At 39.7% G+C, this 16,506-nt stretch overlaps 1 protein-coding gene across 7 annotated transcripts in view; it reads left to right on the forward strand.

Annotated features, from left to right (window-relative positions):
* Positions 1-16,506, forward strand: part of LOC128738600 (disco-interacting protein 2) — a 90,999-nt gene that overhangs the window by 47,008 nt on the left and 27,485 nt on the right. For 6 of the 7 annotated variants that reach the window (XM_053833854.1, XM_053833856.1, XM_053833858.1 and 3 more), the window contains exons 2-3: positions 850-4,049; positions 9,898-9,975. In XM_053833854.1, the coding sequence (XP_053689829.1) occupies positions 980-4,049; positions 9,898-9,975 (3,148 nt within the window). In that variant the 5' untranslated portion in view covers positions 850-979. Of the gene's footprint in view, positions 1-849; positions 4,050-9,897; positions 9,976-15,630; positions 15,892-16,506 lie in introns of all 7 variants that reach the window. The other variant, XM_053833860.1, reaches the window with a different exon arrangement.

Consider the following 16,506-nt stretch of genomic DNA (forward strand, 5'->3'; position numbering starts at 1 on the left):
CGACGATTCCAGTCGGTTGCCACTGGCTATGTAGCCTGCTGGTTTATAATGCAAGATACATAGGTATTTCATAGTTAGAACAAACTCCAGATTAAAATTTGGTACGACGCTCTCTGATATATGCTGAAAGCTTATATGTTCATATGTAACCATAATTGATAATCCAGTTTTAAAGCATCGTTTTGCAATTTAGTCTACCAACTGGCATACCAGCTCAGATATAGCAAAATCGGCAAACCGAAAAATATCAATTGGTCAAAATAATCTCAACGAAAGTATTACAATACGTTACCGGAAATAATTTTCCGCTTTGTTACCGAAACTAAATTATCATTTTCAATGTTTCATGACATCTCTTATTCCGTCCTATCAATGGCACGATAAAGTTTACCATTCACGGGGGCAATAACTACACATCTGGGGTTAGTCGACCAGAGAGTTGTTTTGGTTCAGCCTACCCATGCATAGTCATTCGCTTACGTATGTTTCAAGTTCGAGGCGCCTTAAGTGTTGTTCAAGGTCATTATCATGCTTACACAATGAAATCTCTCAGATCGACTGACCCGTCTCTATCCGAAGCAACAGTGTAGGTGTTAGCAAGAGCTTTCAGTCTGCAAACCTTTATTTTTCTACGCCGTATTCAACTGGAGATGGACTCGAAAATCAAGAGCACAAGTAATGCAAACGACGGTAAAACAAGTGTTAAAACGTTTAAAAAAATCCGAACCAGGACGTGTGTGTACTTTGCTGGATGGTAGTAAGACGAAAATCGGCGTTCAACTACAAAAGCAATCAGGTGCAGAGCTTTGAAAAATGCGAACATTAATAGTTTTCCATTTATTTCTTTAGATCTTCACATGGAACCAGTCCAGGACGACGCAGCCGCCGTGAAATGACAAAGCACGATGATGAGGTGTGAAAATCGATGTTTTGCAGAAGTGAAAGAGGCGTGCGCGAGTGTGTGAATGTGTGATCCACCATGAAGCCGATCACTTTCGAATCTATCCGGAATTTGCTTAAGACAAAGAAAAAACAAAAAGATAAATCTAGTATCGATCAGAGCTTCAAACGGAGCGACTCGTTCAAGCGTATCAGCATACGGAAAAGTTACTTGGAGCGTGGCCGGAAACGCAATGCCGCCTCAGTGCTGCGTAGCTCCACCAAGAATCTGGTTAACATCAATGAGTTTGAAAACCAGGCCAAGGTGGTTAAACAACCGGATAAGCTAGTGAAAACTGCGAATAACAATGAAGCTAGCAGTTCTACCGGGCCGAAAGAGAGCTTTCGACCGGTACACGAGTTATCTTTCGAGGAGAAATTGGAATCCAACGATGCTTCTTTGGATGAGAAAATACGTGCCCTTCAGGAGATCAACGATCGCTACATTAGCGAGAATCAAAATCTCATCGAAAAAAGCTACGAAGCTACTAAAACTGTAGAAAAAGTGAAAATTAAAAAACCTCCAAGACCATCAAAGCTAGGGTTTCAAAAGTCACGCGAGAATGACACCCAAACGACCATCCCAACTGATCTCAAGGCTAGAAGTTCTGAGTCCAACAATACACTTACCTCCGGTGATACTTTGGAATCAACTCGAGCTAAGAACATATCCCACGTTAGCATTACAACGTCGGATGTAATTCCCGAAGAAGATGAGAGTACAGTTTATTCGTTCGAGCCAGAAACTCAATCCATGACCCGAAAAACAGACGATTTGGACGATAAATCCTTCTATAGCATCAGTACTTTCACCATTGAAAGTAACACCATGAACAACACGAATGCGTCCTCGAAGAAATCCTTTCGCAGTAACTTTAGCACATCGACAGCAACCAAGGAGCTTCCTACACTGGTAACGATCAAGACGTATTGTGAACCAAATGCATCTATTCAATCGACAACCCACGTGAACGAAAAATATCTAGAAACAAGCTTCGATAGCTATCCGGAGGATACGCTTACCAAAAAGACTGAAATTCTTTCTAAAAAAGCCGCCAGCTTGAACAAACCAACAAGTGCCCACAATAAGGCGAGTTCAGACAGCAAAACATCTTCCCTAAAGGACTCTCGTCCGAAAATCAACACACAAACATTCAAAATGATTCGCAGTAAGTCCCGTGAAGGAATTGTTATTCGGATTCCAGCAATCGATGGTGATCAAATTCCAGGAGTTACGCCTACTATAAATCACGACCACCAGGAATCGGAGAACTTGAACCGGCAGCTTAGTAACGACTCGGCCCTAGACCTGATCGATGTCGACATTAAAGTGGACGAAAAAGATATGCAAACCAACAATACGGTTGAGCTAAAGAATCAAAAAAATAAATATAAAAAGAAGTTAAGAAAATCGGGTGGTAAAACTGCAACATTAGATTTAGAAGACTGCAGAAATAATACTTTTAAAAGTCACGAACATTTTGAACTGGAACGCGGTGGCACATCGCGAGAACGACCGGAACCGAAATTCATTTTCCCCAGTAATTATTTCGAAGAAGAGAATAATATCTTCTACGACCAGACAGTGTACGATGACACAGAAATCCCATCTCCGGAAAACAGCATTCCGTATGCTTTGCGAATCAAAGAGAACCCCTTTACTAAAAACAAAGAATTCTACTCGATAAACACCGGTCGCATATGGAAACAACTTAATCTGGGCCAAGAAGAGGATCTGTCTATACTTTCGGCTACCCCTCGTATTCCGGTTCCGAAAACGAAAAACGAATCCTTCAAATCGATGTCATCAAGAGATTCAGGATTCAGTTTAACTTTAACGAAACCGAAGAACCTGTTTCGTCGTAAATCGAAAAAGGCCACTTTGCTACAGCGTAGAAAACCCAAACTGGCCGTAAGCAGGGATGGATACTTCAAGCGCGTTATGGTGGTACAGCGGAATTCTTCGAAGAAAAAGCGTTCTATACGGAAAACTCGCATGCAAAGTAAGGACATCTTTCGAGAACTGTACGACGAGAATTGGACGAAGCTTGACGACGATTTTACCGATCAGCAAGCGCCTGACTTTGCACGGGATTTCGAAAATTTCTGCAACAACCGACGCTATCATCAGCGTATCGATGATCTAGAGGCATTCTACGAGGAACATTTAAAAAGACTGAGGCACTATTATATTCAAAAGAAAAAGCTAAACGAAGCTGCAATAAAGGAGTTTTACAGAGATTATAACGGTGAAACGGTAGATAACGAGAATGATTACTACGATTCGTTTATCGTAACGAAAAATGACACGATCCGGATAAGAAATCAAATGCAAAAGAAGTACTTACAGGAAAGGGAAGCTGAAACTTCAATGGAGTATATGTTTCCGCATCCAGATAAACGTAAAGCTAATGGCTTAGCCGCCAAACAAAAAGCGAAAGGAAAAAAACACCTGTTCCATGAGGTTCGAGCATACGGCAGCGCTTCGGAACCCCTGAGCTCTATGGAATTGGGAACGAAAGGCACAGATGTGGTGAGAGAATTAAAGTTGCTCAGATCTGCAGCTTACGCGGCCAGTAATTTTCATTTGTTGCCTTCGGGGAAAGTTGACCGAGCAGCGAATACGTCACAGAATAGAAATGAAGGTCAAGTGCATGAAATTTCGCTGGCCAACGTGTTTCCGTCGGTCGATGGAAAAATTAAATCGAGTCATGATGAAAATCGTGCGAGAACGGAAGAGCTGGACGAGGGGGATGAAGAGTTTAGTGAAAATGAGTTTCTGATTAATAGTATCGGCGAAAACCTTTACTGTGTTCGTTGTGATAAGGTAAACAGTGATTGTGACTGTTACGATGACACAACGGAAACGACCAATGACAACAGCAACGATAACGACGAAGAAGACGAGTTTCGCGAGCAACATGGTGAGGGAGACGACAATGTACCGGATGATGATGATGACGACGATGACGATGAAAATTATTGTGATGTGCATGAATTTAACGATATCAATATAGTGCATGTAAACCACAAGAAAAAAGTGAAAAGAAAAAAATCGAAAAAACGGGTACGGAAAAACCACTCCACCTTGAGGCGAGGCAGCTACTGGGGTAAGTTATGCAAAGACAGTCTGTTACTCATTCAATTTGATGCCGCCGAGAGCATGGTGATGTAAAACGGATGTGCCATTCATTGAGGTGGAATGAATTCGGGCAAAACTTTCCGAGCAGGTGTAATTTTTTCTCGACTTCCTCGGTAGTTTTTATTAAGTGTCAAAACTAATATAAAAAACAGCGTGAATTAGAAACTATGCCATCATCGGAGTTACCCTCATTAACGTTGAAGTTGTCTTCGTTTAACAAGGGTAACTAATGTTAACCGTTAGTTTGGGATAGTTGAACACTTTTACATTTACTATCGCGGCTGCCTGCGTTTCCTCGCAATTGGTAGACGCTATTAGAGGTGAGAAAATCGTCAATAGTTGTTCGTACATATAGTTCTTCACAAGTTGAACAAAAACCTGCAGCATCTCACGATGCTTCTCATAATTCATCGGACACGTTTCTGCAATCGTCTTTTGTTTTTATGCTCCATTCAGAAGGTCTGGGTGAAGGTCTCGTTTTGCGCCAGCTAGCGGTTATTAATACATTGCATTCAACGGTTGCAGTTAGGTTTGGTTCTGCTAGGTTGGTTTTACTCGACCGCTGGTCGTCGACATAGTTTGCCACCATTAATACGCTCAACTACCAGTGAATCTAGTTTCTAGTGAATTAATTAAAGTGTGTATCAACGTGTTATTTTTGAAAGGGAATGCATGTTTTCAGTAAATATACGGTGATAACGGGCTAAGGTGTTGGATTAATATGAATAGATGCAAACATGTTTATTTAATTGAAAAGTACAAATTAAATAATTGGATTTTAAATTATTTTGTTTCATTATGACTTGAAGCTCAAGACTTCTTTCATTATTATATCTCGAACTGTTATTAGAGAAGATAACTGTCTAGATTTCGTAGTTTTGAATGTTCCTGAACAAATAATCAAAAGAAACAAACTATTTCTGCTGGGCGTAATAATAAGGTAACAATTTTTTCTGTTTTGTATAAGATCATAAACCAGCATTGCGCTCTCTTGTGGAAATTTTGACAGATGTGTCCCTTCTTCTACTTCAAGTTTGAGGGTGTACATAATGACTTGCGTATTATCAGCGGAAGTCGTGCTTACTATGGGCTTCACAAGCAATTGCGATCGAGCAGACTCCGTACAAAGTGCTCCCTGTAGAAGACGGTTGTTAGACAGGTTGTTCTCTACGGGCATGAAACATGAACAATACTCGAGGAGGACCTGCAAGCGCTCGGAGTTTTCTAACGACGGGTGCTAAGAACGATCTTCGGCGGCGTACAGGAGAACGGAGTATGGAAGCGGAAGATGAACCATGAACTCGCACAGCTCTATGGCAAACCCAGTATCCAAAAGGTAGCTAAAGCTGGATGGATACGTTAGACAGGGCATGTTGCAAGAATGCCGGACAACTACCCTGCAAAGATGCTGTGTTCGCCTCAAATCCGGTAGGAACAAGACGACCAGGAGCGCAGCGAGCAAGATGGTTAGACCAGCTGGAGCGAGATCTGGCGGAGAGTACTCGGTATCCGAGGAATTGGAGAGCGGTAGCCCTCAACCGAGTTACATGGAGAAGCTTTGTTCAACAGGCTTTGTCTTAGGACGGTAACCTACCTAACTACAACTAATAATGATTTGCGGATGATGATTTTTCGACAAATAACATAGACCCATAGATTAAGTCCTTTTAAACTGAAAAATATATACCTAGTGATTTGCCTTTTTCAAGATCTACGAATGGAACACTAGTATAAGTGCAAATTTTTCAAACTTGTCGTTTAGTTTGGGTTAAAGGGTTTGTATGAAATGCAAGAGATGCTTGTTGGTTGCCTACTAACACGATATCTTGTGTTTTCCTGTAACATCTATAAAGTGAATCATGAATCGATTCGATGAATATATTCATGAATATGAACGATATTAATCATATTAGCAAGATTGTACACAATAATGCTCATTGCATGCAATCGACGAAACTGGTAAACAAGCACCGAACGATTAGATATGTTCTGAAAGGTTGAATGCATACATTCATGCGATGAATCTTGCTCTACTTTTAGATACAACATTTTATTCGCTATTCGGTTATAATTGGCTCCCATTATAGCTTGGTTCGATCAGCACATCCCCCTGCTTGGGAAAGAGGAACAGTACACATACACATGCTTAACAAGCGTTTCTTCAACGTCACTCTCTTACCTAATTTTACGCTCTTTCCCCTTCACGTCATGTCCCACTCCGTTTAGATACTTTAAACACCTTTGTTTCATTACTTTCTTCTACCTTTCCTCCGTCGATTATAAAAAACTATCGTTATATAAATCAATCTATCTAAAGAAGCTCAATTTTATTTTCCCGGTATTTTTCCAAGGGAGCAGATTTTTTTAATTTACCAAGAATAAGTTCGCCGGCAAGATTTAAAAAATAAGGCATGCATAAGGGTGAGAGGAGTTTGTAACTTTTAAAATTTTAGAAATATAAACATTCCGTTTATGTACATCGAACTAAAGGAGGAAGAAATGACCCATAAAAAAGCTGAGTCTGCTGCAGGTTGAGACTAATTTTGCTTTCGGTTTATAAAATTTAATCGCAATGTTTATTCATGCGTGTTACACACCTTTGAAATTATTGCCTATACAGCAAAAATAAAAAATAATTGAGTTTCGAAAGATTAAAGCTATGACCATTTCTGTGAAATTCGTGAAAGACATAGCTATAGGTTGTGATTTTTTCGTCCTTACAGTAATGAAAACAAACTCAATTTTTTTGATTATAAAGCATTTTTTGAACATGGAACCTTAAATTCAAATCAATTTAAAGTTGTTTTAAGTTCAAATTGCCTCAGAGAAAAACGCTGTAGAAAATTACCAAGTTGACCGATCCTCCACAAACCACTCCTTGAGGAAGATCTGCCCGTTTACAGTCCTGGCAGTCACGATCGGCGCACTCCGTTTGCTACATGAGCATATCGCTTGTGAAATCATGTATTTCTTGGCTAACTTGGCAAATCCATGATGACACAATGAGGCCTTGTCAGTATCTGGGTGCACAGTTTCCGGGCCAGTGACTTTGCCACCGTATTTTGCTGTTCATCACGATTTGGAGCCTTCTGCCCTACGTACGTATGCAGTCCCTTCCGGTTATTGGCTCTCTGAATGAAAGACTTGGACAGATACAACTTTTTGGCTACATCCCTGCCGAAGCATTGAGATTCCGATTGAACGCTTGCACGACACACTTGTGATCCGCATTTCCCCTTTCGTTCTGAGCATCGACTTTCGTAGTAACGTTTACCCACACGACTACACCATTACCACTGCACGAATTTAAGTTGTTTTTCGATGTCCCGATGAGAGAGTTGAGGATTTTCCAGATGCTTGCGTAATAACAATTCGCGATGTTGCTTTTCTGGTGGCGTCATTTTCGATTTTCGAAAAACTGACAGCGATAAAGATACAATGTAAACGATGCACTCTAAACTGCTTCTCCCAAAATTTTCACGAGAAAATACCCAATGGGTAATTTTTCACTGCGTTTTTTGCCGTGTTGCAATGTGATGTGGGTGTTGCAATGTGATGTGGATGAGGTTTAATATCAAAAAATAACGGGTGACAACTAAAATTTTGGAATTTTTTTCTCAAGCTGTCAAAAAAGACAAAGATACATGAAGAAGATCTGATTTACCGAAACTAAAGATACATTATCCATTGTTGAAAAACAATTAGTGTACATTTGAAAACGGTCCGTAATCGGCTGTTCGGCGAAGCTTTCGTTTGACGTCGAAACAGGAGCGTTGTACGGCCGTCATGTCAACTTTGCGAATGCATCTCTTGATTCTACCAATCCACTGTTTGCAATTCGTGGTTCTCCAGTTATTTTTGTACACCAAGGAATTCAAAATCCCGAAGAACTCTTCGATTGCCTTGCTTGCGAATAGTTGTTGGGCATCTTAGGATATAGTAAACAGTCGAAGCATAATCGCTTTTTAAATGTTGTACCGTATACTTTTTGCCGAGATTTCTATGGCAGTTCGTAGAAGTGTACAACGCGCTCCCGAAATGCTTCTTGTTTCGACGTCATTTTAAGCAATACAAGGCAAGCATAAACAAAACAAAAAATATTGACAAAAAGAGGAGAGAGAGAGAGCTAACACATACATACGCTCATTTCTCTCTGAGCTCGTTTATTGTGGAGTATAGGGCCCTCAAAAAAATTCCAAAATTTTAGTTGTCACCCGTTATATTATCATTATGTAAACTTATCTTTAGATCAAAATAATGATTCAAAAATTATTCAATTGTTCAAATTCAAATTTTACATGCTTTAAAGTTGATGGACAATTTTCATAAAAAATAGCGTTTGTAAGGTTTCCCAAACAAAACGATTTAATTGATACAGCTGTAAACAGATTAGGTATACTAAATCTAACCAACCTCACGACACGATAGCACTACTAAAATGTGAATCGGTGACAATAAAAAACAACAAAAACAATAACAACTAGACGTAATGTTAACATTTACTTATTTATTATTCGTCCTTTATCTCGCGACCTCGCGACATTCACTGGCAATGCAACATTAAACTGTGCCAAACTATGTAATAAGCTAGACAGCGGAAATTACTGTTAGATAAATGGGGTCGCCTTTTAACAACTTTTATGCTCAAAGTGAATCTCCAGCAACGGACCGGCGGCGAGTAAAATTGATTCAAGTATTTGGGGGACAAGTCGGAGTCGCAAACTACCTGGCTCTTCCGTGAGTCGACTGAACGCATGACGGAGCAAATTTGCCTCAAATAGCTGGAGGTCAGTTTCGGTTGGCTTGCTGTGTATCTTTTCCTTCGCAAGATGAGCTTCCGCTAATTGATATGCATCTGCTTGGGTTTCCCAATGGTGCTTACGGTATACTCATTCATTAATCCTCACCTTGAATCGTTGTTTATTGTTTCGAATTTGCAATATGAAAGATTGATGTAATTTCATAGCTTCACTGCGCGAGCATTTCTTCTTTAACTGAAAGCATATATTTACTGAGTTTAGCTACGTACCAACCTGCCAACAACAATAAAAACTTGAATTATAATTGTTTTAGACGTATGTGACGCTAGATGTTTTAGTTTGAATTTCCTCGATAAATAAATCAAGAAATGCACATCGACACACCTCGTCTGACAATATGCATGTTCGCGCATGATACGTGTCTGAATAATTGGACCATAAATCCATCGGCGTCTGTCTGGTGGCTGTCAATTGTACGTAGGTACCAAAACAAAACGAAATCAATTCTAGCATTTGTGAGTGAAATTAAATACAAGTGATCAACTCCAAAAGCCACCTTCTTTTGTGATGAATCACAACAACAACAACAACAACACCAGCCCTCCCAGGCTCGGTTCAAAATTGGAATTTCAAATGTTGGGCTGTGTATCGTTTCACTAATATTTTTGCTATACATAGGACTACTTATATCCTACGCAAATCGTGTAGGTTCTCTGCTACTGAATTTGAATTTTTATTAACTTGCTTGCTTGCTTGAATTTTATCGAAAGTGATTCATCGTGCGCTGTTCTTTATCAAGTTTTTTTACAGTTTACTACAATTATTTTTGCAGGAAGAATTTCTTATTCAATGTCAAAGTGCGATTAAGTTTGTACCTTTTCCATCAAAATTTTGATATTATTGTTTTACTGTACTCAAAATCGGAAAGCACCAATGATAATTGGGTAGAAATAAGGGTGGTTGTTGTGATCTATTTCTATTTTAGTACATGCGATTTACAATCATGTTAATAAAACATGTTAATAAATACGATTTATTTTTGTTTTCTTGTTTTAGGTGACATCACTCAAAAGGGATACGAGAAGAAACGGACAAGACTTTTGCAGCCATATTCAACCAAAAATGCACAACAAGGTAAGAAATCGTAACTTAAACTGTTTGGTTTCGGGATAGAGCTGCAACTTACAATTCAGCAGATACAAATACGCATCCTAATTTTTCGATTAAGGTTCAAACTTAGCTATTAGTTTCATTGTGTAGAATGTATTGTATTGGATTGTAATACATGCTTAAATATTGCCAATCGTGCTTGAACTGCGATTGATTAAGCACCAGTAGATATGCAATTTCGATGTTTATTTAACCAAATGACTACGTAAGACACGCAAAGACTTATTTTATCGGAAGAACAACTGTATTACAAACTTATACTTCCAACTTCCTCCGTCGGCCGGTATTTAAAACAGGAGTGAAATCGAACAAAGTTAATAATTTTTATCTAAACCCTAATTTTTATTTGATACTAGCTGACCCGACAAAATTCGTATTGCCACAAATTAATCTGTGTTGTACATAAATCGTGAATCGCGGATGACCTTTATTTTATAAAAGAGTCTAAAAGTTTTCGAGTTCGATTAGTTTTTGAGTTACGCAAAAATTTCTATTTTATTTGTATGAGAGTCCTTATCCCCCACCACAGGGGTGAGGGGTCTCAAACCATCATTAAAAAAATCCTGCCTCCAAAATCCCCCACACGCCAAATTTGGTTCCATTTGCTTGATTACATTTCGAGTTATGAGGAAATTTGTATTTCATTTGTATGGGAGCCCCCCCCCCCCCCTCTTGAAGCGGGGAGAGATTTCAGTTCACCATAGAAAACATTCTTGTCTCCAAAAACACCCACATGTCATATTTTGTTCCATTTGCTTGATCAGTTCTCGAGTTATGAGGAAATTTGTATTTCATTTGCATGTGAGCCCCCCTCCTAAAAAGGTAAGGGGTCTCAATTCATCATAGAAAAAAATCATGCCTCCAAAAACACCCACATATCAAATATGGTTCCATTTGATTAATTAGTTTTTGAGTTATGGGGAAATTTGTATTTCATTTGTATAGGAGACCCCGCTCCTAAAGTGGGGAGGGGTCTTAATTCACCATAGAAAAAATTCTTGTCTCCAAAAACACCCACATGTAAAATTTTGTTCCATTTGCTTGATTAGTTCTCGAGTTATGGAGAAATTTGTCTTTCATTTGTATGGGAGCCCCCCCCCCTTTTTTTAGTGGGGGGAGGGGTCTCTAACCGTCATAAGAAGCTTCCCTGGCCCCAAAAACCCCTATATGTAAATTTTCACGCCTATCGGTTCAGTAGTTTTCGCTTCTATAAGGAACATTCGGGCAGACAGACAGAATAGACAGGTATAGATATAAAATAATAGGATGACATTGACAACTGGTTTAGTTTACTTCGTGGCTTATATTTCAACTGTTTGCATTCAGTTGTTGTACCATTCTTTAAGACGTCATGCATATTTATAGGCCTACAAGCTTCTTATATCTAAAAATGGATTTCTGTCTGTCTGTCTGTCTGTCTGTCTGTCTGTCTGTCTGTCTGTCTGTCTGTCTGTCTGTCTGTCTGTCTGTCTGTCTGTCTGTCTGTCTGTCTGTCTGTCTGTCTGTCTGTCTGTCTGTCTGTCTGTCTGTCTGTCTGTCTGTCTGTCTGTCTGTCTGTCTGTCTGTCTGTCTGTCTGTCTGTCTGTCTGTCTGTCTGTCTGTCTGTCTGTCTGTCTGTCTGTCTGTCTGTCTGTCTGTCTGTCTGTCTGTCTGTCTGTCTGTCTGTCTGTCTGTCTGTCTGTCTGTCTGTCTGTCTGTCTGTCTGTCTGTCTGTCTGTCTGTCTGTCTGTCTGTCTGTCTGTCTGTCTGTCTGTCTGTCTGTCTGTCTGTCTGTCTGTCTGTCTGTCTGTCTGTCTGTCTGTCTGTCTGTCTGTCTGTCTGTCTGTCTGTCTGTCTGTCTGTCTGTCTGTCTGTCTGTCTGTCTGTCTGTCTGTCTGTCTGTCTGTCTGTCTGTCTGTCTGTCTGTCTGTCTGTCTGTCTGTCTGTCTGTCTGTCTGTCTGTCTGTCTGTCTGTCTGTCTGTCTGTCTGTCTGTCTGTCTGTCTGTCTGTCTGTCTGTCTGTCTGTCTGTCTGTCTGTCTGTCTGTCTGTCTGTCTGTCTGTCTGTCTGTCTGTCTGTCTGTCTGTCTGTCTGTCTGTCTGTCTGTCTGTCTGTCTGTCTGTCTGTCTGTCTGTCTGTCTGTCTGTCTGTCTGTCTGTCTGTCTGTCTGTCTGTCTGTCTGTCTGTCTGTCTGTCTGTCTGTCTGTCTGTCTGTCTGTCTGTCTGTCTGTCTGTCTGTCTGTCTGTCTGTCTGTCTGTCTGTCTGTCTGTCTGTCTGTCTGTCTGTCTGTCTGTCTGTCTGTCTGTCTGTCTGTCTGTCTGTCTGTCTGTCTGTCTGTCTGTCTGTCTGTCTGTCTGTCTGTCTGTCTGTCTGTCTGTCTGTCTGTCTGTCTGTCTGTCTGTCTGTCTGTCTGTCTGTCTGTCTGTCTGTCTGTCTGTCTGTCTGTCTGTCTGTCTGTCTGTCTGTCTGTCTGTCTGTCTGTCTGTCGGGATAAGGATACTATAAGGAACATATAGAATCGAAAACTACTGAACCAATCGGTGTGAAAATTTGCGTGTAGAGGTTTTTGGGGCCATGGAAAGTTCTTATGATGGTTAGAGACCTCTCTCCCCACTAAGAGGGAGGCTCCCATACAAATGAAACACAAATTGCTGCATAACTCGAGAACTAATCAAGCAAATGGAACAAAATTTGGCATGTGGGCGTTTTCGGTGCCAAGAATTTTTTCTATGGTATATTGAGCCTTCTCCCCTCTTTAGAAGGGGAATTATGACTCCTCTACCCTTTAAGAGGGGGGGCTTCCATACAAATGAAATACAAATTTCTTCATAACTCGAGAACTAATCAAACAAATGGAACCAAATTTGGCATGTGAAGGTTTTTGGGGGCAAGAATTTTTTCTATGCTGCATTTGGACCCCTCCCCACTTTAGGAGCGGGCGGTCCTGTGCAAATGAAATACAAATTTCCTCATAACTCGAGAGCTAATCAATCAAATGGAACCATTTTTGGCATGTGGATGTTTTTGGGGGCAAGACTTTTTTCTATGATGAATTGGGATCCCTTACCTTTTAAGGAGGGGAGGCTCCCATACAAATGAAATACAAATTTCCTCATAACTCCAGAACTAATCAAGCAAATGGAACCAAATTTGGCATATGGGTGTTTTTGTAGACAATTTTTTTCTATAGTGAATTGAGACCCCTCTCCTCTTTAGGAGAGAATTATGACCCCTCCCCCTTCAAAAGTGGCGGGGGGCTTCTATATAAATGAAATACACATATCCTCATAACAGAGAACTAATCAAGCAAATGGAACCAAATTTGGAGGCAGGAATTTTTTTTATGATGGTTTGAGACCCCTCACCCCTGTGGTAGGACGATAAGGACTCTCATACAAATAAAACAGAAAGTTTTGCGTTACTCAAAAACTAATCGAACTGGACTTTTAGACTTTAGAATTTAGACTCTTTCATAAGACATTAGTCAATAACAAGACCATCAGAAACTATCAATAGTAACATTAGATGATTCAGGGCATGACGAACAGACACAGGCCGGGAGTGTTGCCGGTGACCTGCCGTCGGAATTTCCGGCCACAGCGGGGGGGGGGGGGGGGTGTCAGCCCCCCGTAAAAATCACCTCTATCTAGGTTTATTTATTTTCCTAGATCTACTGACTTTTATTCAGTTGGGTCACCCGTTGGAATTCTTCGTTGGGTCACCAGTTGGGTTTCTACGAAAAGATTTTCCGTGAAATGGTACATCCCGCGTAAGGTTTTTCGCGAAATGGTATTCTGCGAAACTCTATATTCCGCGTTATGGTCAACCGAGAATTGGTGTTCCGCAAAATGGCATTCAGCGAAATGGCGAATGTTTAAATGCTATCCGCTTTATTTTATCAGGCTAAGCAATGGGGGGAGTTGTTTTCTATTTTACTGTGAGGAAAATTTGTATATTATAACACCCATGAACTCCCCAGAAACTTGCAAAACTCGATATTGTGATAAAGGTCATCCGAGATTCAGGACATAAGGTACATAAGTACAACACAGTTTAATTTATGGCAATACGAAGTTTGTCGGGTAAGCTAGTACATCTATAAATGATGAATGTTGGTCATTCAGCGGCGTTATCGTTTTTACCTAGACATTCACAATTGCAACGTATTATTACATGTAATTGAGTATTTTGGTATTTCTATTTTATTACAATAATATGTTAATCAAGTGCGAAATAGATCGCCTACAGTAAACCTAAATTTAATGCTTTTACCGCATTATTGCGCTATTTCTGTCCGATAATTTCAATGCGGTTGTGGTAAGTGGTGCAATTATGACCTGGAATATCTATCCAATCAATGTTAGGTATCAAGTCCAATTGTAAGCACTAAACGAAAAACGCACAAGTGATTTAAAAAAAAGGCCGATTGTTTTTCTTCTCAACTTAATGTTTTAAAGGATCAACCGACCAAAAACTAGAGATTTTCAGGTTCCATATAACCACAGACAAACAGACATAATTGTTGGAAGAAAAATCAACAAAACTTATCGTACCTCACATTTAGCCTGAACACTAGCACCATCTATAATCGACATTCCCAAATATCAAATAGCAACATGGGTATCCCTCGAAGTAGCAAGTATTTTTTTATAGCGAATTCCCCTTCTTTCGCCAAAAAGCGCCACTTTGACCAAAACGGAGATATTCCCAACTAAGCCCAAATTTGAAATGACGGTTTAATCGGTACGAAGAATGGAAAACGAGTGTTATGTCTGTTTGTCTGTTTGTGATATAACTGTTATTTGGTTCCAACAATGTCCGATAGAGCTAAAATCTCGCCCAAATAGTTTTTCGAGGTAATGTTTCTACAATTTTACGGGCGTGCTTTACCGTTTTACACAACATCAAGCATCCCATTATTAAACTAATAAAAATAAATAACTGACTATAAACGGACAATTCCGACACACTCGTCACAGTTTTGACGACCCGTCGCCAAAGTAAGGTGGGTTTATTGCACTCAACTTTGTCGAACGCCGCTGTCTAGCACTCGGCTGCACGACCAGGAGGGTGTAATTAGCAAGAAAGTGGAAAATTGCATCCACGTTTATCATTTACCCGTCAATTAGTTTCATTTCGCCCTCCCGTTCCGTCACATACAAAGTCACATAAGCGAACTTTGCTTGAAGCGAGTAACACACACGGAAGGAAACCCACACACTTTTGCTTTCCGATTCAGCAGCAGCGTAATTCCATGTAATTGTGCTACGTCTCGGGTACGATTTTATTTATTTAATTTACGGTTTTATTCAAAGTCTAAAAAAACTAACGAACAATGAAAATGTCTTTGTGCGAACATTGATTGCGAAGCAACTACATAAGCGATGAACTACTTCATAATGCAACACATTTTTATAGTCACTTATTTATATATGTAATGTATAAGGTCTGTGGCTTCGCGAACAATTGCTTCGATTGAATGTGCCGGCGGAGAGTGAATGACGATTGCTTCGAATATTGACCATAGTTATTTTATCGTACACTTATTTTGTAGTGATAGTTCTAACTCTTGTAAATGTTATATCAACTGAATGTAAATAGTTAACATCTTGCTTGTTGGCACCAATTTGTACTGTCAGGTGGAAACGGTGGTGGCGGTGGCAGTAATAACCCGGGCTACGTAAATGATATACAATCGCACCTGCATCATCCTTCATCCCAGCAAAAGCAGAATATCTTTGCCTCGTCCGGAAGTGGAGGTGGCGGTGGTGGTAGTAGGGAACGTAACGATCGCTCTAACAGTAGTCACCACCATCAGCAGCAGCAGCAGCTTCAGCCAAACCGAACCCGACGCAGTACCCAGCGAAGGGTTACCCACAATGAAAAACGATATCATTCAGGTTAGCGTCTGTCCCAAATGAACATCCTTCAGAAAAACGGATTTATTCGTAGCACAATCATCCTTTTCAACCTTTCTGATCCATTCAAATCTCAGTATTTCATGGCTATAATCATAATTCTAGTTGAGACATTCTCATGAATTCTATGTTTGTGCTGAATTATTTCAATGCATCTACGAGTTACCAACCACATTATGCTCATTTTAGTATTTTTATCCAATTTCGTAATATCATTGTAGTAGTCAAAAAATAACGATTTTTTATGTTGCATGTTCGTTTACCTTTTACTACAACACTTATTCATACCATATATGCAATACAAATGCCCTTTTTCATGGTTTTAATATTTTTTCTCTGATACTAAATAAGAAACCACGAATGATGTTGACTTTCTTAGAATAGCTTCGAAAAGATTAAAAATAATCAAAAAGGCGCGGATAAGACTTATAACTATGCCGAATCTGGGCTATCTCGATAAACTGTCATAAAAATTTTGAACTAAATAAATTAATGGTTATTTAAAAAGTTATAATTTGGCCATCTCTGAGCTTATCAAGAAAATCTTATTGCATATTAAGCACTAAATTGCTGAAATTCGCAAGAAAATCTCACTTA

The sequence above is a fragment of the Sabethes cyaneus genome, chromosome 2 (genome assembly GCF_943734655.1).
Source record: "Sabethes cyaneus chromosome 2, idSabCyanKW18_F2, whole genome shotgun sequence".
NCBI classification, from domain to species: Eukaryota; Metazoa; Arthropoda; class Insecta; order Diptera; family Culicidae; genus Sabethes; species Sabethes cyaneus.